Source organism: Rhinolophus hipposideros (assembly GCF_964194185.1).
Source record: "Rhinolophus hipposideros genome assembly, chromosome: 7".
Classification (NCBI taxonomy): Eukaryota; Metazoa; Chordata; class Mammalia; order Chiroptera; family Rhinolophidae; genus Rhinolophus; species Rhinolophus hipposideros.
In genome coordinates this window covers 66382138-66404368 of record NC_138053.1, presented here as the reverse complement: position 1 = coordinate 66404368, position 22231 = coordinate 66382138, and the positions used below count along the sequence as shown (strand labels likewise).

Here is a 22231-nt window from a genome sequence, read left to right as displayed (position 1 = left end):
CCATTGCCTGCAGGGCTCTTTCAGTCTTTTTAAGTAATTTGGATAACATAATGACCCATTTGTTGTTGTTGCAGCTTTTCAGGTAAACTATCATGGCAGAGGTTATTTTTTTTGGACTCAACACAATTCTGGTATCTCTCTAATACTAGAGAAAGAGAGACTAGAGTAAGTAATGCTTGCTCTGTTCTGTTTTTAAACACCCTTGATTTATAGTTCCAGAAAAGGCTACAGCTTGATAAAGTTGGAATGGAATCGCAGACAGATGAGCCCAGAGATTCAGACAGAGGCATAAAATGTTCATTCTGAGATCATCTGAGAAAATAGAACTGCTGGTAGTGGCTGGCTCAGAGAAATAACCCAGAAAAAAGGAAGTAAGTTTTTCATTCCACTTATTAAAGTCTGTGGGGTTCAAAGCCTCCTAAGAATTATCTATTATGTATTCAATTAAATAAATATTTCAAGTGGGATATTTGACAGCAAAAGTCTAGATGAACCAAACTCACTTACAAAACAGTAACTATAGTATACTTAAGTTAAATATTCAAAAAGTCTCATCAAACATTCAAACCTCCTACATTTTAATGTTAGTACATTCTATTTAGGTAAAAATTAAATTACAAGTTATTGTTCTTGACTTTTCCTGACTTATGTTGCTTAGCATGATAATCTCAAGATCCATCCATGTTGTTGCAAATGGCAGTATTCCACCTTTTCTTATGGCCAAGTAATATTCCTTTAAATATATCTACGACATCTATATCTATTTATTTATCGGAGCACACTTTGGCTGTTTCCATGTTTTGGCCACCAGGAATAATGCTGCAATGAACATAGGGGTACATATATCTTTATGGATAAATGTTTTCGGGTGTTTTGGGTAGATACCCAGAAGGAGGACTGCTAGGTCGTGTGGTAATTCTACTCTTAATTTTTTGAGGAACCTCCATACTGTTTTCCAGAGTGGCTGTACCAATTTACTATCCCACCAGCAGTGTATGAGGGTTCCTTTTTCCCCACAACCCCTCCAACACTTGTTATTATGTACTTCTCTTGTTGATAATAGCCATTCTAACAGGTGTGAGGTGGTATCTCACGGGGGTTTTGATTTACATTTCCCTAATAGCTAGTTGTGCATCTTTTCAGATTATTTGTTGGTTGTTTGTATGTCTTCTTGGGAGAAGTGTCTCTTCAGATCCTCTGTCCATTTTTTAATTGGATTTTTGGTTTTTTGTTGTTGAGTTGTATGAGTTCTTATATATTTTGGATATTAGCCCCTTATCGGAAGGGTTGTTTCTAAATATCTTCTCCCATTTGGTTGGTTGCCTCTTTGTTTTGTTGGCTTCTTTTGCTGTGCAGAAGATTTTTAGTTTGACATAGTCCCTTCATTTACTGTTGCTTTTACTTCCCTTGCCTGTGAGGTCAAATTCATAAAATCCTCTCTGAACCCAGGGTCCATATGTAGCAACAAACAAATAAGACAAACAATAAAAAAATTATAGACACAGACAACAGATTGGTGGTTACCAGAGCCTTAGGAGGCAAAAAGGTGGTAGAAGAGGATAAAGGGGATCAAATATATGGTGATGAAAGGACTAGGTGTTGAACACACAATGTAGATGATGTGCTATAGAAATGTACACTTGAAACCTATATAATTTTACTAACCAATGTCACCCCAATAAATTTAATAAAAATTAAAAATAAAATAAAAAAAACCATTTATTAGTACATACAGCATGGTTAGATAATAAAAATTTTGTACGTTAAAAATTATTTCCAAACTTAATTTCTCAGCCAAAATAGTATTTAAAGTGAAGCAGCGTCGTTTATCTTACCACTGGGTCAAGGCAACCAAATATGGCACCAAAAATAAGCATCTTGCCAATCTTGACATTCACAGGCAGAGCTGCAAGGTGTTGGCCCAATGGAGTCAGTTTAGGCTCATTTAGTTCACAAGCTCCAATTTTTCGGAGTAAATTCATTGCATTGCTGATTACTTGAAGCTGAGGAGGATCTAAGGCTTTGGAGAGGAAATCTTCGGGAGAACCAAGATTGCATTTCTGCAGATTGAAAAAAGTGATAAATTTGTATCAGGTTGGTACAAAAGTAATTGCGGTTTAAAAGGTTAAAAGAAAAATTGCAAAAACCACAACTACTTTTGCACCAACCTAATGTGATCAAAAATATTTAACACTACCCAAAGAGATAGACAAATTGGAACTAAATTTGAGTTAAGTAAAATTTTGAGCAAAGAGGATAAATGTCTGAATAAGGCTATCTTATTCATTTTTTACAATGGAGTGTGTATGTGTTAAGGGGTGGGCATGAGGATGAGACCTGCCAGTCCATTATTTTCAGTTTCTATATTCCTGATTTCTGAAGAGTTCCTTAGGGATTACCATAATATGAAGACATAATTCCTCCAAAGGCACACGCAAGATTTCAGGGACAGAATAGTCCATAAAGCCTTCAAATCTGAAAAAAAAAATAACACTAAATACTGTACATTTAATCAGAATGCCACACTACTAATTCACGTGTTTTTAATTTCCAGCGCCATGCCATACCTTTCTCTTGTGTACATTCGGAAGCAGAAGCCATCTCTGACCCGCCCAGCTCGGCCCTGGCGCTGCAGAGCACTCGCTTTACTGACAAACATCTCAACCAAAGAACTCATCTGACTGCTTTCATGGTACCTAAAGAAATGTTTGAGAAAAGTATACATAGATAAGTGACTTAAATCAAAATGTGAAAAAGCTCAAAATATCTGACTCCTAAAATTAAGTTGCAGCTAGGCAATTATCATTGTGGACCAATATTTTCATAATCATGTTTCATATTTAAATAATTTATCAAACACTGCATATTAAATCTCATACTACCAAATTAAAGGTTCTGGCACAAGAAAAAAACCTGTTTAACTTACCCTTTCCCAAATTAATCTTACCATGGAAACTTTTTAATTTTAGTGGAATGCCTATTAATTATGCAAAAATAATTCTTTGGAAGAGTTTGTGAACACTGTAATTCAACATGTTTTTCACAAGATACAGTTAAACCCCTGAAAACGTTTCCTCTAAAGGGTTTACTTTGTACTGGATAGTCATACTCATTTCCAAAAATTACTGAAGTTTCCTAATACTAGCGATAGTGTAAATAGATTATAATAGAATACTAAGGTGGTCTAGCACACCGGCACTGCTTATGGGAAAGCCTGTGACATGAAATTTGACATTTACTCTCAGACATTTTAAAATTTCCTATAGTTTCTCTGAGACTTTTTGCTTTGGGCAGAATTAGGACATTTGGAGTTTTTCCCTATATGATTCTGTGATTTCTCCAAAGAATTCAAGAGTACCCAACTCTTTTCAGGTTAAAAATGTTTTGATTTGGGAAACTGAAACTTACTTATTTTCTTTTGTTCTTCCAGTATCAATTACAAATACAACATCTGGAATAGTGATACCCGTCTCTGCAATATTTGTTGCTAAAACAATCTGAAAATAAAAAAAAAAAAAACATTTAGGTAACTACTTTCAGCAATGTGCTATCATTTAGACTAATTTGAACCAATGAATTTAAAAAGTAAATTTCAATTTTATTTACAAAAATTCACATCTATTTGTTATTACTGTGTAATTTTAATTTGCTCTAATTAGTTTCATTACCTCAGCTTGCTAATTCAAGTTACACATTTTTATTCCAACAAAAAGACCATTCCTGACTTGGGTGAAGAATTCATGGGATAAAATCACTAACAGCTGTATTGCCAATACACTATGAGCAGGCTACATGGACAAGAAGTGCTCATTTAAGGAGAGCTCTATTGCTGGACAGGAGACATTGGGGCCAATGATTCTACAGGAAATAAAGTCGTAAGAAATTCAAGCCAGAATTTGGGGTTTGGACAGTTATGATGATGTTCCAGAAGAAGATGACATGACTGTATTTGAATAAGTATAGATTTGTGTACATTATTAAAGGAATAAATGTAGATTGTTGTACATGAAAAAATAAGACATTCCCTGAAAATAAGTCCTAATGCATCTTTTAGAGCAAAAATTAATAAAAGACCCAGTCTTATTTTTTTTGGAAATACAGTACACTATTGGTCGACACTGCAAGTAAAGACTTTTGTCCACATTCCGTCGTCCTGCATTCTCAGAGGGCGAGAGGATTGTAAACATTTACAATATGGTAGTTTCTGCTTTCATCACCAATAAAGAAAACAGAGACATCTAATAAAAACTAATGTAATTTGTCAGAAAAAAAAAAAAAAAAGACCATTCCCCTAATTCTAGTCAGTCATCTTAAAAAAAAGGACATAAGGAGAATGGGAAATTGGGTCAAAGGAGTTGGATCAAACTGATGGTTTTCTAACTGTGCTCTGAGAACTCCAGGGCTTCTAAGGCTGGAGTTGAGAAAGTGAGGGTGAGTGCTTGCCAAGGGCACAAACATGGTAGCAGTTTAGGGATGAGAACCCATGCCCCCTGAATTATAGTCCAAGCTTCTGGGTTCCCCACAGTTCCCATACTGTGCTTTCCCCGGCCTTTCTGAGAGACGGTTCAAAATCTGAGAAACTCTCTTGCCAAATATTTCTTCATTCAGAATCCTGAATAGAGAACACGATGAAAATACTGACATTTTTTTCCCAACCTAATTGTCTATGTATTATAAAAATAATCAGGGATGAAGACCCTAGAAAATAGCAAAGAATCCTCCTCCCTGTATTCAAATAGCTCCTGACATCTAACATCCTTCATAATGCCTTCTTAGAGTTAAAAGTAGTGATTTTCTTTTTATAAACAACATCCATGCCACATTTTTCAACTACCGCTCTAAAAAGTCTTTCCCCGTTAGTAACACATAATATAAATATTCATGTACTTTAATTTTAAATTGGGTTCACTTCTGAGTCTGTTAAGCTGCAGAGTACCTGGAGTGTGTCATAAACTATAAGGTACTTAATACTAGTAACTTGATGATAAAAAGTGGTAACACTTTCATGAAATCTTCTCATATGAATCATGCATAAATTTACTGAACAAAATTTTACCTTCCTGACTCCTGGAGGAGGAAGTGTGAATGCTGCAGCTTGATCTTGAGTTGAAAGAATAGAATGCAGAGCTATCACTTTATATCTGAAAGTTAAAATCATAGTTCTTAGCAAGAGTTTCTCTTTAGAAGGCACTGCAAAGAATAACAAAATTTATTTGCAAATAGGAAACAACTTAAAAATTGTTTATTATGAAAAATTTTAAACACATGAAAGTTTTAATAATGGTACAGTGAAACCCCATTTATACTTATCAAAGAGAAAAAATTTAATATGAATGCATTATATGGAATACTGGGTTTTAAAGAATTTTAAAAATCTTCTGATGAAAGAAAAATCATTACAGCAATAATAAACTATAACAAAACAGGTAAACAGCTGATTCAATATGTATGGATGATAAACTACAACCTTACTGGGGTTTTGAACCATCCAGTGGGTTGGGGAGGGGAATCACCATCTTATTCTTAACCACAGGATTCCCTCTGCTTAAACATCTTAAGAAAATAGAACAAATACAGAAATCGTACCTAATATTTTTAGTAGATAAAATGCTATAAAGAAATGTTAAAACAAAAACAAACTTGTTTGACCATGGACAATTTTAACTGAGGGTAAAGAGACTTTGAAAGCTTGGATCAAGAACTTTAATGAATGAAACAATTTTTCTATTTTAAAACTAGCAGGAATATAATACAGATTAGTAGTTACCGTTCAGAAAAAAATCTTCTGTCAGTTGATAGGAGATCATACAACTGTTGAATATGAGCAAGGCCTGGTAAGAAGATCAGTACTGCTCCTTCAGTATTTCTGAATTGGGGACTTCTGTCTGAAATTTTTAAAAAGATCCAATATTCAAAATAAGAAGATAAGGAACAACCTATATTAATAAACACCTCTACTTAATAGAAAAGTTTTATCAAAACAAATGGAGACACATTAGAAATAGACATATACCTAAATATGTAAGAAGTTCCAAAATTAGGTCCAGGTTGATTTTATGATGATTCATATAGAGAATAGCATGCTGAGTGCGGTTGCTGTACTTTTGGTAAAATGGATTTAAATCAGCACCTGCTCCAGTCTGAACTGGGATGTATTCCTAAAAGAAACACAATCAGAAAAAGATGATCAAAAAAGTTAAGTATTTTTATAAGACAAAGAAGGAAAAAGGAGGTATCTCATTCATTCAAATCTATATTTTTCTCATTGTCACCATTATTATTTTGTTAAAATATAGCAAGAGTACAATTTTTGATAGCAAGATTTCATCTCTCCTACAATTTAATTTCATCCAGCCCCCTTAACTATAACAAAACTTTTTATCTTGGCATGTACATACTAAATTAAAGAACTAAAGAAAAACAGAATACTGTATGCATTGTTCTGTGGCAACTGAAAAGCAACCAGGCCGAGAGAGGTCATAATCACTTTAATAAGTAGTTTATACCTACATCATTCATTCTAGATTTTACTTTGGTTGCTGAGTTCCAAATACCTTTAGTTTTCTGAAGTCTTTCTTTAGTTTCTAATTTCTATCTCTGGAGTTTTAGGGAAAGATTTTAATTTTTTGTTTTCTTGGTTTATCTGAATAATTAGTATCTGCTGAATGCACCAGTCTGTCTTTCAACTTTGTGCTTACATCAGATTGGATACATGCATGATATATCGTGAATATAATGAAAATACTGAGTATAGTACCACTGTCTCAAATGCAGGATAACATAGCTTCTGTGATATTTTTAAAAATATATCACTGAAACTAACTCTCTAGAAGAACTGTGCTTACCCTGGACAGCTTCACTACAGAGCTAAAGCTGGCTCACATCAGGACAGGCTGCTAAGAAAATCGCTGGCGAAAATGTAGATTTCAGGCCTGCTCAACCTGATCACCCAGGATGTTCCAATAAAGTAGAGAAAATCATTACAAATATATTCCTCAGTAATTGATCATTGCTATGAAACAATAAAAGTTATCTCTTATATGGTCTTTGATTTGTTATGTGCCCCTATATGGCCCAGAAGACAAACTATCATGAACCAAAGACTGGATTCTATGAAACAAAGATTGAAGAAATGGCCTTTAAAATTTGCTCTTAATCATATTTTCTCCTACCAAATTATACTAGAATTCACTGTGCCAGCACTCTCATGGCAGGTTACACCCTGGATATCATTATCAGATGTCTTTTAAAATGTTTTCTTTTTACCTGATACTTTTTTATTCCCCCTGCTTTGCTTGTAACATTAATGGTTATTTCTTCTTCCTCCTCCAAAAATTTCTGACAATATTCTGAGTCCTTCTCCAGTATAAAGCCTGTTTCTTCTATTATATCTTCAAGATGAAAAACCTGCATAGATTAAGGGACATAAATGGTGAACTCAAATTCATTTCAGAAAACATCATTTTAGAGAGAACAAGGGGATTGTTACCTTTTGAATGCCACCAAATGCTAATTTTGAATATTATGAAAAAAGCTTTTTTCTCCATTATTTGGGAGTAAAGAACTTCGTTCATATAAATGAGGTTGTCCTTAGAAGTCTCAGGACAAATTACATTATGGCATACATTTTTTATATGTGAAAATCAGTTAAAAGAGCAATCTTTATCAGCTGAATCAAAAGGGTAAACATTAAGAAAAGAAGCTTCAAAGCCAACCTTAAATCTGAGAGGTGGGTACAAAAGGAGTTGCTTATTGCCAAGCAGCCTCCCTCTGGATAGAATGATTTTGATGTGGAAATGTGTTTTATGTTTTGTACTTCGCAGGTATGCCTCTCAGTAGAATCCTCCCTTCCAGCCCAACTACCTTCAGTCCCGGCAGCACCAGTCACCTGATTCCCAAGGCCACCTCCAGGTCCTCTCTGGACTTACAACGCCCTAGGAATAGTTCTGGGCTCAGACTATCTTCCGGGAATACTCCCTGGTGGGAATGTAGTTTTTGTTCACATAAGTATTATAAAGAAAACTTACTTCAACAGGGTAACTTCGTCCTGAAATTCTGAGAATAGGGCAGTGTGTGAAGTATGTGGAAAACTTTTCACTGTCTACAGTGGCACTCATTAGAATCAAGTATAGGTCAGAGCGTTTCTGTAAAATTTCCTTCAAGATGATTAGTAAGAAGTCTGACTGGACGCTTCTTTCATGAACCTAGTATAAAGGGAATAAAAAAATTAATCATATATAAGGTCTAGTAAGAGGCTAAAATAATCAGACACTCAAATTTTCTAAAAGTTAATCAATATTTAAATATTGTCAGTACATGTGGAGAGAGAAATTGTATGTTTCAAGTAAGGCAGATCTTCACAATTGAAAATAAAGTCACCCTCTAAAAATGAAACCAGTAAAAATTAGCATATAATGAACAAAATTAGCTATGATAGCAGATGGCTTGCAAGTGTCTGACTGATAAGATCAAGGTATCTCCCAAATTTCACTTAGAAGCCAGGATAGGATGATTCCTAAAGTTCTGCCACTAACGTAAAACTGAACTGTTGCCATCACCACAAGACAGATGGTTTATCTACTATGTAGGAAAAGGGGAGTTGATTAGTAGGAATCTGACAGCGTCTCTATCAACTCTCCAAGAAAAAGTGTTTTTTTAATGCCCTACCAACACATGCATTTTAGTACAGAGCGCTGTAAACCTGGAATAGAGCATAACAGCCATGGTACACTGTCAGAACTTAGTGTTTGCTGAATGTACCCATCTGTCTTCCAACTTTCTGTAATCTGACTTATTTCTACCCCATTGTATTATATAAGATTTAAGGCGGCATACAAAGATAGAGTACATCAAGATAATGTAAGTTAAAACAGGTTTGATTATTCATTTGTCTGGAAGGAAGGCAACAGTGGTTAAATGTCTAGGCTTTGGAATCAATTGCTTGGGTTTAATTCTTAGTTTGGCCACTAACAGTATGACTTTAGGAAACATTTAAATATCTCTGTATCTATTTCTGCTTTTATAAAATGAGAATACAAATAATACAGACTTTATAGAGTGGTTGTGACAATCAAATTATATTATGCAAGGCTTTTAAAACAGAGCTTAACAAATTTTAAGTATTCAGCTTTATGCTAGATGCTGGGGATTAAAAACTGACCAAGAAAGTTCTCCCCATTTTCAGAGTTCACAGTCTAGTAAGAGGACACTGCACAGGATGATTTGAAATTACATATGAAAGGTAGCTAATTAAGGGTGTCAGGAAGGGTACATTAATGCTGAGAACGGAAGGATGAGTTTGAAAAAAAGTGGGAAAGAACGAGAAAGGAACACAAACTGTGCAAATTCTTGGCGGAGTAGAGATCATAATACATTTCAGGAACTGGATAAACAAAAATGATGCCTTGAGCATGAAGTAGGGAATGGGCAAGAGATAAAGCTGGAGAGGTACTCAGTTGTCTGCCTGCAGTAAGGCCTTATAAACTACGTTAAGGAGCTGACACTATTCTAATGAGTCAGGGCAGTGGTTAAAACATTTTAAAGCAGAAGAACCATGTGGTTTGAGTTCGTGTTTTTAAAAGAGATAACTCTGGCTACAACGTGGAGAATGTACTAGAGGAAAGCAAAACAGAAAGCAGGATGTTTAATTAGAGGCTTTTGTAGTAATTAAAGAGAATGGTGGCCTATATTAGGGCAATACCAATGAATATGGAGAAAATTGAATGAGTTTGAGAAAAGTAGAAATCAACAGGTCTAGGTGATTGGATTTAGGGGATGTGGCAGTAAAGGAAATATCTTGGATGTTTTTACTTTGGTGGTTAAACCAGGACATTTATTTCCGAAGATAAAGGCACTTACTGATGGGTGAAACAAGTCTGGGGAACTTCAACAAATAGATGGTAATTTATACAGATACTGATTTTAAGAGAAAAGGATAGAACATAAAATGGAGCTAATAAAAGAGTATTATTTTATTAAGTACACTTGGGAGAGATGGGCAAAAAATTTGGCTGTAAACGTATGAGCAGCCAACAGGAAAAGTTACTTAACTCACATACCAACCATAAACTAAAACAAATCCCACAACTATTACTATAAGGCCAAAAGTATTATCCTGAGCATTTTCATAAAGAAGTCTCCAAATAATATAACGAACTCTGTCACAACATCTTCTACATCCTTAGGGTTAACATAATGATGAATTTCAGCAGGCTTTTTTCTTTCTCTTACTGTATTGTTCAAGGGATTGGCAGTACCACACTGAAGCACAATTCAGTAAATCATATCTACAGATTGCTAATACTGCACCATCAAAGAACAGCTTCCTGAAGTTGGTCTGGCTTTTAAATTAGGGTTTACCCTGATATATACCGGTGTATACAAGCAGGCACTTTGGTCAACGTTGCTCAAGCAATAGTTTGCTGTAATCAGAAGTGTCTGGATGCTGATGGTAACCACTTTGAGCATCTCTTGTAATTGCAGAAGTCAAACGCGACTTGTATTCATCTTTTGTTATTGGTATATATTATTACTATTTTAATAGTTTTCCTTTCTTAAAATGTATATACATTTTTTTGGTACCTTCTGCATATTTACTAAGCAATTTTCTGATAAATTGGGTTTCCAAGAAAACTTACTGACTAGCTAATACAAATATTTCAACTTACCTAGCAGTAAAAATTTCTCGTTATAAATGAATTAGCATTTTGACTTATGTTGATTTTTGAAGATACTGATAAAATTTAGGTCTTGACCACACAAAAGTACAATTGTGACACACCAACCCACCCCTGTCCACCAGTACCAAGAGCAGTTATCTACGGGCCTGCTCTAACAGCCATTAAGTCTTCTTTCTTTTTGATATCTTAGTGATATCACAATTTCTTCCTCCATTAAAGAATAAAGACTCTTTAAATAAAAATGAATTGCTGTCACTTATTTATTACCAAAATATTAGATTTAAAAACATCTTAATCTAAAATTGTCCAACAATAGGAAACGGTTAAATACATTATGGGGTATCCAAATTAAATACTATAAAGCTACTAAAAAATCTTTTTGTAGACCATCTAATGTGAAAATTATATAATACACATACATACTAAATATACACAAATATAAATATACAAATGAAATGTCAACATTGATTTTTTTCTGGGTCGTGATATAATTTTTATGTTCATTTTCGTACTTTTCTACATTTCTAATATTTTCTAACCCAAAGGAGGAAAATAACTCAATGGGAGACCAAACTTTTGACTCCTGCCTTCTGAACTTAGTGAATTAACAGATATTCATAAAAATTTTACATCAGGGAAAACTATACATTTTGGAATAATAGAAATGTTATATATCTATTTCTTCTTGAAAAAAAATACATACAAAGTAAATCAATTTACATATACCAGGCTAATAGGCCATTTAAAATAACTCTAATGTGAAACTTTTGGCATAATTTAAGTGTGCATTCAAATTTGATTCAAGTAGGGGGATATCAAAAGAGAAAATGACATATTGATGAAGATTCCTTGTTTTCTGTTAAGAATCAGGGGAAATCCTTTAGCAACTAAATACAGTTGAGAGGCAGTATACTGGCAAGAACACAGATTGCAGCCAGATTGCCTGGATTTGAACCCCAGTGGCTGTGTGACAAGCTATTTAAACTCTCAGAGCCTCAATTTCAATGGTAAAACAGAGATAATAATATCTACTTCACTGGATTGCTGGAGGATTAAATGAATTTATATATCTAAATTACACATGTATATAAATAAATAAATATGTATATATATATATATATATATATATATATATATATATATATATATAGACATATATATAGATATATACATGTAAAGTCCTTAGAACAGCATCTAGCATATAGGAAATGTTATATAGTATTCACTAATCAATTGATACAAGACATATTTGTTACAAAGAATTAAATAATTATATATAAAGTGTATGGCATTTAGTAAGCACAAAGAAAATATTGACTAGTATTAGAAGTACCATCTTTTTAGTACAAAAATGTTTAGAATTTATCTGAACATGAGTATATAATCTACTCACCTCATCTACAATAACATGAGACACATTAGTTAGGAGACCATCTTCTTGAAGTTTCCTTAGCAAAACCCCTGTTGTACAATAGAGTAACCTGGTAGATTCACTAGCTCGAGATTCCATTCGGATCTGATATCCACACAAAGAATTCTGAAGGGAGAACACAGGCCGAGATTAGGTTCTCACAAGTGATCTGGGAAACAAACTTTAAAAAGTGAAGCACGGGTGCTGATCCTGATGTTAGGTGGAGCAGTCTAAGTAAATCTAGTTAGTGCGATTTATTATCAAAATTATTTCCCTATGGTCTTCAATCATATAAAACTATATAAAATTTGTTTTGGTAATTTCAAACAAGAAAAACCTCTGTTCTTTTCAAAGCATGGAGACAGAAAGTTGTTCACCTGCTTAGAGTAACATTAATATGACTATGAAACATTAATAGATGTTTAATATAATTAAGCTGAGTTATATGAACATGGAATTCATCATATTTGATTCACCAATTTTATTTATTTCTATACTTAGTAGTCACTCTAGTTCAGGTTTGGCCAGTTTTGTATATACTGGCATGGAAAATGCATGACAATAGATGTTTAAGTATTTTTTTTTAAATACAGGGTTTGAAAATAGTCTAGAATTCTCTTCTACATTGGTTTTTCTTTCTGCTCATTGAAAATTAATGAAAACCATTAAGGAATACATTCCACAGAAAAAATTTGCAAAAATTTGAGATACATGACATTAGAATCAAATTTGTATCTATCTATAATCTTTGAATGTTTAATTTAGTATGTAACATATTTGAATATTCAATTTTAAACTGAATATATTTTTCCTTTTATATGAGAATTTTAGTCACTTTGATGTGAAGGAGAATGGCATAATATCACATCTATCAAAGAAAACATCAGTGCCCGAGATGTGCTACTGAACAATCAGTAGTAGTTAACTCATAGTTGGTACAGGTTCCACTTGGATCCCAGGAACAAAGGTGAGTAATGTCACCACTCACTGACCTGGAGTGGAACATCTTACCCTTCCTCCAGGTCCATTTTCACAGCCTAATTCGTCACACACTCTTGTGGCTAAACTCACTGCTGAGATTCTTCGGGGCTGGGTACAGACAATGTTACATTTACTTGTCCCCTTCTCATTTAGAAGCAAATCTTCCAATAGAAAATGTGGTACTTGAGTACTTTTACCGCTCCCTGTTTCACCTGCCACAACCACTACCCGGTGCCTCTTAAGAGTTTCGACAATTGAATTCCTGTGTTTGAACACAGGTAACTGCTGTCTTTCCTTTAGAAGTCTCTGGTACTTAGGTGTGCTTTGCAACTTTCTAAAGAGGTTTCTAACAGGTTCCAAATCTTCTGCCTTTTCTGATTGCAAGGACAGTGCAGAAAAATCCTCATCAGAAACTAAATTTTCCCAAGATTCCTCAGGATCTTCAGAGTTTCCTCTCTTATTTTCAGAAAGCTGTTGTTGCTGTTGCTGCTGCTGTTTCAATTTATTCAGAAGTTTGGCAATAAAAAGGTCACGTGGTTTATTGGTTTCCATTTTATTTAATTCTTCCTTTTTTTTATCTGCATCACTCCACTCCAGCCAAACATTCCGGTAAGTTGGAGGAAGTAACTGATGAACTGACTATGAAGGCAAAAACAGCAGTATGTTATTTTCACTAACTGCAGATATCAAAATTCAATAGGTTAGAACACGTAAGGACAGTTATCTTCCTCTTAAAATGTAGTTTGTCTCGTTATTACTTTAATATAAGATATACGTGCATATGATGAAAATTTATAAACAGCATATCATATTCAGGCTTCTAAACTGACAAGCTGTGTGCCATTGGGCAAATAACCTCCCTGTGTCTCAGTTTCTACACTTGTAAAATGGGGCTAATAACTACCTCCCTTATTGGCATACTGCGAGGTAAAAACTAAGTTAATACATGTACAGTACTTATTCCTGGAACATAATAAACTACTGAACAAATGTTTATTTATTCCTGCAGTGTTGCTATATATAAATATATGGATGATCCGCAAAGCATTTCTAAAACAAAGCTGCCTCTGAGATTATGGTAGTTATATAATATTACGGGTCAAAGTATTTTAAATGAACGACAATGGATGGAATCTAACTTACCTAATTCTGCGCTATAAGAGAGCCCACAATATCTATACAACATTGATAGTCATTTCTATCAACTAAGCTTATGAGATCTTATTTTGCAAAATAAGGAAAATAAAGACATTAAGAACTTTTACCGACAGACACTGGAAAAGAACTATTGTTTGGAGTTCCACTTAATCAGTGTCTGAAATTTTCAGTGGTTCTAATCTCCCATGAAAAATATATACATACACATTTATTGTAAAAATGAAATGTTGACACCTCCTCCCCACCAAAAAACATTGTGTTTTCTTAAAAGTGCTTCGTTCAGTAGTACTTTATTTTAATCTTTCCTTAAATCGGAAGCTTATAGTTAATATAACTTAACTATAAATTGAAAACTGGAACCAATGTCTGTAACTTTTTAAAGTTGAGAGAAAATACAACATTAAAGGAAAACAAACTATTGAAAAATTCTCCCTAATTCAACCACCCTAGCACAATTATTTTTATTCTGTAAATTAGTATGTCTTGAAAATTCGAACCAATCAAATGTCTCAGAGCTTCTGGTCTAAGGAGAGCTATGTTTAAGTGTGAGAGAAAGTCAAAATTATAAGTAAGCAAAAGTGAGGATTACTCAGACAAAGCATTCAATAAAGAGAAAATTGGTACAGGATGCCATAATTAAATATGTACTACCTTCCACATGTATAGTTTTATGTAGACAAAATACAGTATACACATTACTACACAAATGATTTTTGAAACACATTACTCATAGATCTAAAAAGTCTCACCTGCCCTTTCACTAAACGATAAAGAGCCAACGTAGCTCCCAGGTGCTGAGCTTGCATGCCATCCTCTGTTAAGATTGTAGGGCATACTACCAGTACGTCATCTTCAGACTTTATTACCCGTACCCTACAAAGAAGCCAAAATAAATTTTAAATAAAACTGATGAAGTAAAAAGTCAGAATTCCATTAACATTGAACTTAAGTTTACATTAATTATTTAAAATAAATATTTCCACGGAAGACAATGTACTTGATAGTGATTTATAAGCACTATCAACCTGAGATGTGTAATTAGAGAGCTTCCCAAATGTCTATTTAACTCATAAGAAACAAAAAGATTTTCATCTTAGATTTTTCTAAAAGGTCATTCATTTAATCAGAAAAACATACCTACATTTCCAGTATCTACCTACTGGAACTTTTTCAAAGGAAGGATTTGGACTCTTGGGAAGATTCTTTCTGACCCAATCAATCAGAAATTGTTTGGGAGATTTTCCAGTCCAGCTTCGAGCAGTATAGTCAAAATTTCTTACATCATGAGGTTCTTTCTTTTTCTCTAAAATAACAAAGATTGGTTTTTTAATAAAAGATCATGCACTAATATACAATTTTTTTGAGTGATTAAAGTTGTCTCACTTTTGCGAACAGACTTTTAGAAGAAAATAGGTGAAGAAAGGCTTGCACTTCTTTAAGTGATATAAGGAAATCTTCTTGATGGATATAGAACCATTGAAAATCTGAATCTTTAAAGAAACTATCTTGAATTAACTTTAACTCATGTATTCTTGTAAAATTTCAGTGATACTATCTATCAGTGATGAATTATTTAGGTTACTCTGAATTACAATGTTTGGCATGCTTACCACACAGGAAAGGTAATCTTTTGAAAAAATATAAATCAGATGAGATTTCTTTGCTTAACAGCTGCCACCACCACCACCACCACCACCACCTTCAATGGCTTCATGTTATGTATAAAATAAAGTCCAAATTCTTCACTACGTCCCCAAAGCCCTCTATGGTCTGCCTATTTGTTGTCACTCTTCCATCATTTCACTATCCTGTAGCCACCATGGCTGTCAGTCAATTCCTCAAATGCTCTAAGCCTGCCTGGCCCAAAATAGCCACTAGCCACATGTGGCTAAATTTAAATTGATTAAAATTAAAATTTCAGTTTCTCAGTTGTATTAGTCACAGTTCAAGTGCTCAATCTCATAGTATGTGGCTAGTAGCTACCAGACTGGATAGAGCAGATAGAGAGCGTTCCTATCATAGAGCGTTCTGTTGAATAGTGTTGCTCTAAGTTCTTTTCCGCACCTTAGACTTCCAATGCACTGTCTGCCTCCCTAGAAGGTGCTTTCACCAACTCATCATCAGACTAACACCTAATCATCTATCAGATCTCAGAGCAAGTCATCAGCAAGGTTTCCTAAATCCAAATTAGGCCCCCTTGTTATTTATTAGAAGCTAGTTTCCTTTCTTTGATAGTACACATCACAATTTATAATTATATATTTGTGTATATTTAAAGCTTACCGTCCCTATTAGACTGTACAGTTGAAGAGGGCAGAAACTAGGTTATTTTGTCAACAACTGTATAGATAGCACCTGATGTTATGAGCAATAAAGATTGAATAAATATTTGTGGAAAGACTATATAATTAAAAGAAGTGAGAATTTAGTATGGGACTTGACTGACTGGAAAGGTAGATTGTGGCAGAATGCAAAGGATCTTCAATGCCATGCTAAAGGGTTTGGACTTGTTACTTATTAAAGGTTTTTAACAGGAAACTCACATTTAGATCCATATTATAGAAAGATAATTCTAACAGAAATTTGGAGGATGGACTGAAGAGGGATGAGGCTGAAGCAAGATATTTGTAATTATAAAATGCTATAAAAGTTATCATAATTATTACTTTTCCTAGACAGTTTGTGGAAGTAAACTTTACTGTCATGCAGTTTTTAGAATGCAAAGTAACATAAATTTCTCAATCATGTATTTCTTCTTTTTTTTTTTTTTTTCAATCATGTATTTCTTGACATTTTACTATTTACAAATTATATCCTGGAATACCTTCCCTTCATTTTACCTTTCTCTTCTTCAGTAGCAGCTGTAGATTTTTCAAATAAATTAAAGTTCAAAGTACTTTCCCCTTCTGTGGCTATGGGAGGCTTTTTCTTTTCATTTTGTTGATGTGAAATCTTTATGGCTGGATTGAATACTGGATGATCTTCTAAAGTTTCCATTTCTAAAAAGAAAAAACATGATGCTTATTTTTATGCATTTGTTGTTTATGCCTTTCTACTTTGCAAAGATGGTTTAAAATAACCAGCATTTCTTCTGCTTCCTTGTAGCCAATTGTTCAACATCTCCTACTAAGAATTTGTGCGACCGTAGAAGTCAGAGGCAATTTATTTTCACATCATATACCGTGTTTCCCCAAAAATAAGACCTAGCCGGACCATCAGCTCTAATGTGTCTTTTGGAGTAAAAATTAATATAAGACCCGGTCTGATTTTAATATAAGACCACGTCTTTTAATACAATGTAATGTAATGTAATACCTGGTCTTATATTAATTTTTGCTCCAAAAGATGCATTAGAGCTGATTGTTCGGCTAGGTCTTATTTTCGGGGAAACATGGTACTATAATAAAAATTTTAAAATAAATTGTTTAACAAATGCAGGAGGCCTGGAAAAAATTTTTCATGAGAAATACTCATGGAATTGTGTTCACCTGTCCTTGAATTGAGATGGTATTTTTTGGTATATATCAGAGGTTGACAAACAGTGTCCTTCAGGCCAAATCCAGCCCTGCTGCCTATTTCTGTATGGCCTCTGAGCTAAGAATACTTTTAAAATTTTTAACTGGTTGAAAAGATAAAAAAATATTTAGTGATATGTGAAAATTATATTAAATTCATGTTTCAGTGTCTATATATAAAAGTTTATGAGAACACAGCCATTTGCTTATGTATTGTCTATGTCTGTTTTTATGCTGTGACAGCGGAGTTGAGTAGTTGTGACAGAGTCTGTATGGCCTGCAAAACTTAAAATATTTAGTATTTGGCTTGTTACAGAAAACATTTACCAATCTCAAGTATAAACTGTTAGGAAACAGCAGACATATTAAAAAGAGAAAACCTCCATCATAGGAAGGCCAGTAAAAAACAGACATTATTCATCCAAGAATTTAAAAGTGTTTACCTCTTTGAAATTTCTTTATTTTTTCTTGAGCCTCTTTTTGCCCTTGCTTGTTTTTTTCTAGTTTAAAGGTAGCTGCTTGCTCCTTTGCATCCAGAAGTTTTGCTGCAAGGTGCAAGTACCTTTCATTCTGTTCCAAATAAGATGATGATAAGAAAATAAAAAGAAAAGCAGGATTAATTTATCTACCATCAATGTATTATATAAAAACCTGTGATCTTTTGATCTTGTTCTTTGATCCAGCAAATCTACTTTTAGGAATTTTTCATAGAGAAATAATACAAATGCGCAAATTTGCAAGTACATAGATGTTTACTGTGGTACTGACTAAAAAGGAAAAATTGGAAATCAAGTGTGGTACATCTACAGAGAAAACTAGCCAGCCATTAGGAAAAAAAATGAGGTAGTAAAAGAATGAGAGTGATCTGCATAGAGAAACTTCTTTTACATGTTAAATAGAATAACTACAGAATAAAAAGTATCTTTGAGCTCATTTCTGTATAAATACATTTTCATGTATTTTTAAAATATACATATTTAGAGGATATATGCAATAAGATAATAAAACTCATCTGAAAGTTACCTTCCCATAACCTCTTATATAAGATGGGAACATTGTAAAAAATGGCCTCTGGGGAAAATGCGTGTTATAAAATTTAAGGACTTAGCTCTGCTGTGCAAAAACTAGACAGAGTTTAAATTTAAACTCAAATCACTGGCACTTTTTCTTAGATAAGTTTAATAACACACAGCAGGTGAGAAACATCAAAGCATGGGGTGGAGAAAATGAGGGCATGTGTAGTGCTGCTATGAAACACAACTGCTAAGATGACTGGAAGAGAGACACCTATGGAAACACACCCAGGGGAATTCTGGGACAATTTTGTGTAGAAGCAAACATCGACATAGTAACAGATAGGAGGGTTAACTAGCTCCTCAAATTCACCCAAATCACTCATGCTTTCCATCTTTCCTAGCTATGGCACTGATAACACCTATCCCTCTTCCACCTACAAATTTCTTGCTGTCTTTTGTCTCCTTAACCTTTATATTCAGTAAATCACCAATTTCTATTGAGTCTTGCTTTAAATGTTTCTATTCCTTTCCAATTTCCAATTTGGGACATTATTATTTCACACCTGAGCAAGTGTAATTAATACCTACCAAAATGGTCTCCCTAACTTTTCCAAATCACCTTGAACACTAATAAATTTGACTTAAAAATGTCAAATTCTTGTCACCTGCCCCCAAACCTCCAGTGGCTCTTCACAATCAATGGGAAGAGTTGTCAAATCCATTTTCTGGGCATCAAAATCTTAGTCTCAGATGAACTCATCTGTTTACTATATCTGCCAGTATGCAACTACATATTTTATCCTCTATATATGATCATCTATTTTTTAATACCCAAAGGCCACTTGCACAATTCAACTTCTGTACCCTGTTCACACTATTTCAACAATCTCTTCCAATCCTTTATTGCCTATGCACTCTTCAAGTCCCACCTCTCTTCTGTGCAGTGAACCTAATGCTCCAAACAGGAGACCTTTCTCTGAATCTCAAAGTAGACTTATACTAAATTCTTTTTGTTTAGTTTAATACAGGCATATGGTTAAAAAATATGGTTAAAAAACAGAAGAGTATAAAAAAAGAAGTCTCTGTCTACCCTACTACCGAAGTCCTAATCACTAGTAATAGCTTCTTGTGTATCAAAACGTTTTATTTGCTTACATAAGAAGGCAAATATATGTATCCTGGGGGTGCCAAAAACTGTATACATATGACTTGTATTCGTCTTTTGTTATCAGTATATATTGAGTATTACAATTTTAATAGCTTTTTCCTTTCTTAAAATGTGTATACATATTTTTGGCACCCTCTATATACTTTTTGTTTCACATATGTGGGTTCATCATAATGTGTTATTCTGCAACTTCTTTTTCTTTCTAAACCAATTTTATTAAGGAATGATTGATTTGCTTATAATAAAATGCACCCATTTTAAAGTATACAGATGAAAGTTTGATAAATGTGCACATCCGTGTAATCACCACCACAATCAAGCTATAAAATATTTCCACTATCCTCAAAAGTTTCCTCATGATGCTTTAGTCATCCTTACCCCACCTCCAGATTCAGGCAATCACTGATCTGCTTTCTGTACTATAGATTTTGCATAGATTACTTTTCTGGAATTTAATAATGTACTCATTAGCATGTACTCATTTCTGCCTGGCTTCTCTCATTCTTGTATAATGTTTCTGAGTTGTTTGCAGTGTTTATGAATAAAGTTGCTATAAACATTTGTGTACAATCTTTACTCGTGGACGTGTTTTAGTTTTTCTTGAGTAAATAAATATCTATGAATGAAACTGTTGGGTCAGATGGTAAGTATACGTTTAACTTCATAAGAAAGTGCCAGTTTTCCAAAGTGGTTGTACCATTTTATACCCCCAATCAATATATGAGTGTTCCAGTTGCTCCCCATCCTCTCAACACTTAGTATTACTTTTTAATTTAGCCATTTTGATAGATAAATAAGTATCTCACTGCAATTTTCATTTTCATTTCTCTGATGACTAGCGATGATGGACATGTTTTTACGTTTATTGGTCATCTGTATAACTACTTTTGTAGCATGTCTGTTGTCTTGTGAAAACTTCTTTATAAATTCTAGATATGTGTTGTCAAATATATATTATGTTTTCTTCCTATAAATTGCTTTTTTTCACTTAACCTTATATTTTCAGTTTAATCTTATATCTAGGTTTTCTATCTCCAGACTATAGGTTTTCTCTGTAAAAGAATGTGCCCTTCTTTTTTTATTACCCAAAGAATTTAGCACACTCCTTACACATAACAATCATCTAAAAATATTTGGTGATTATCTCTTTAAACATAGGAAAACATAATTAACAACCAAATGAGCAGTTATTTTGTGTCATGGTTTTTCCTAAGTGTTATTTTGTGTAATCTTTGTATCAATCCCTACAGGTAGGTATTTGTCAGATTTACAAATGAGGATATTGAGGCTCAGAAAAGTTAAATATTTTGCCAAGGAATGTTCAGCTAGAAGCCTAATACAAATTTCAACTCACAGGGTCAAATTTTTCCTCCTCTTGTAAACTTTTAGAATTCTCACTCTTTTCTTCTTCATTTTGTTGATCAGCATACCGCAAAATCCATTCTTTCATATTTACTTCCATATTTTTTTCTTCCTTTTTTGGCTAGAAAGAAAAAACAAATATCTGAAAAACCAAAATTAGAAAAAGGTGTCAAAACTATCACTAAGTGTCACTGTTTTTACAATTTCTTTAAACTTAAAAACAGTCAACACATAGCCTCAAAAACCATATAGTTTAATGTTCAGTGAAGGACAAATGAATTGAATTCAATGTTACTTTAAGAAAAGTCTAAAGTTGCATAATCCAAAGAATATGTTTATATAATGGGCAAAGAAAATGAAAGAACTGTAAAAACTAAAAAACTAGTATTATTCCTTAAAAACGGCTTTAATGAGGATGATGCTTCCATAGATTTTTTTTTTGTTTGTTTATTTTCAAGCTGTATTGAGGTATCACTGACATATAGAAAACTGTACATGGGGTGGCTAGTTAGCTCAGTTGGTTAGAGCTAAGTGCTCTTAACAACAAGGTTGCTGGTTCGATCCCCATATGGGCCACTGTGAGCTGCATCCTCCACAACTACATTGAAACAACTACTCGACTTAGAGTTGATGGGTCCTGGAAAAACACTTAAAACAACAACAACAACAAAAAAACTTTACATATTTCCTGTATATTAACATAATACATATATCACATGCTAATTATTATAATGTATACATAATATGCATGTAAACTCATCATTTTGATGAGTTTGGACATATGCACACACCCATGATACCACCACTACAATCAAGGTACTAAACATATCCTTCACCTCCAAAAATGTCCTTCTGTTTACGTGTGTGTGTGGTGGGGGCAGGGGCGGTGGTAATGTGTGGTGAAAACACTTACCGTGAGATCTATCATACTTTAACATATT

The 22231-nt window shown here is 33.7% G+C and overlaps 1 protein-coding gene across 1 annotated transcript in view; it reads right to left on the bottom strand.

Moving 5' to 3' along the window:
• Nucleotides 1–22231, bottom strand: part of DHX29 (DExH-box helicase 29) — a 39839-nt gene that overhangs the window by 6631 nt on the left and 10977 nt on the right. The window contains exons 6-21 of the mRNA XM_081053577.1: nucleotides 21283–21411; nucleotides 18188–18314; nucleotides 17070–17228; nucleotides 15367–15532; nucleotides 14979–15102; nucleotides 13102–13710; nucleotides 12073–12216; nucleotides 8028–8204; nucleotides 7267–7407; nucleotides 6014–6158; nucleotides 5768–5885; nucleotides 5057–5141; nucleotides 3409–3497; nucleotides 2568–2696; nucleotides 2400–2475; nucleotides 1836–2060 (exon numbers count right to left, since the gene is read on the bottom strand). Coding sequence (XP_080909703.1) covers nucleotides 1836–2060; nucleotides 2400–2475; nucleotides 2568–2696; nucleotides 3409–3497; nucleotides 5057–5141; nucleotides 5768–5885; nucleotides 6014–6158; nucleotides 7267–7407; nucleotides 8028–8204; nucleotides 12073–12216; nucleotides 13102–13710; nucleotides 14979–15102; nucleotides 15367–15532; nucleotides 17070–17228; nucleotides 18188–18314; nucleotides 21283–21411 — 2643 coding nt within the window. The remainder of the gene's footprint in view (nucleotides 1–1835; nucleotides 2061–2399; nucleotides 2476–2567; nucleotides 2697–3408; nucleotides 3498–5056; nucleotides 5142–5767; nucleotides 5886–6013; nucleotides 6159–7266; nucleotides 7408–8027; nucleotides 8205–12072; nucleotides 12217–13101; nucleotides 13711–14978; nucleotides 15103–15366; nucleotides 15533–17069; nucleotides 17229–18187; nucleotides 18315–21282; nucleotides 21412–22231) is intronic.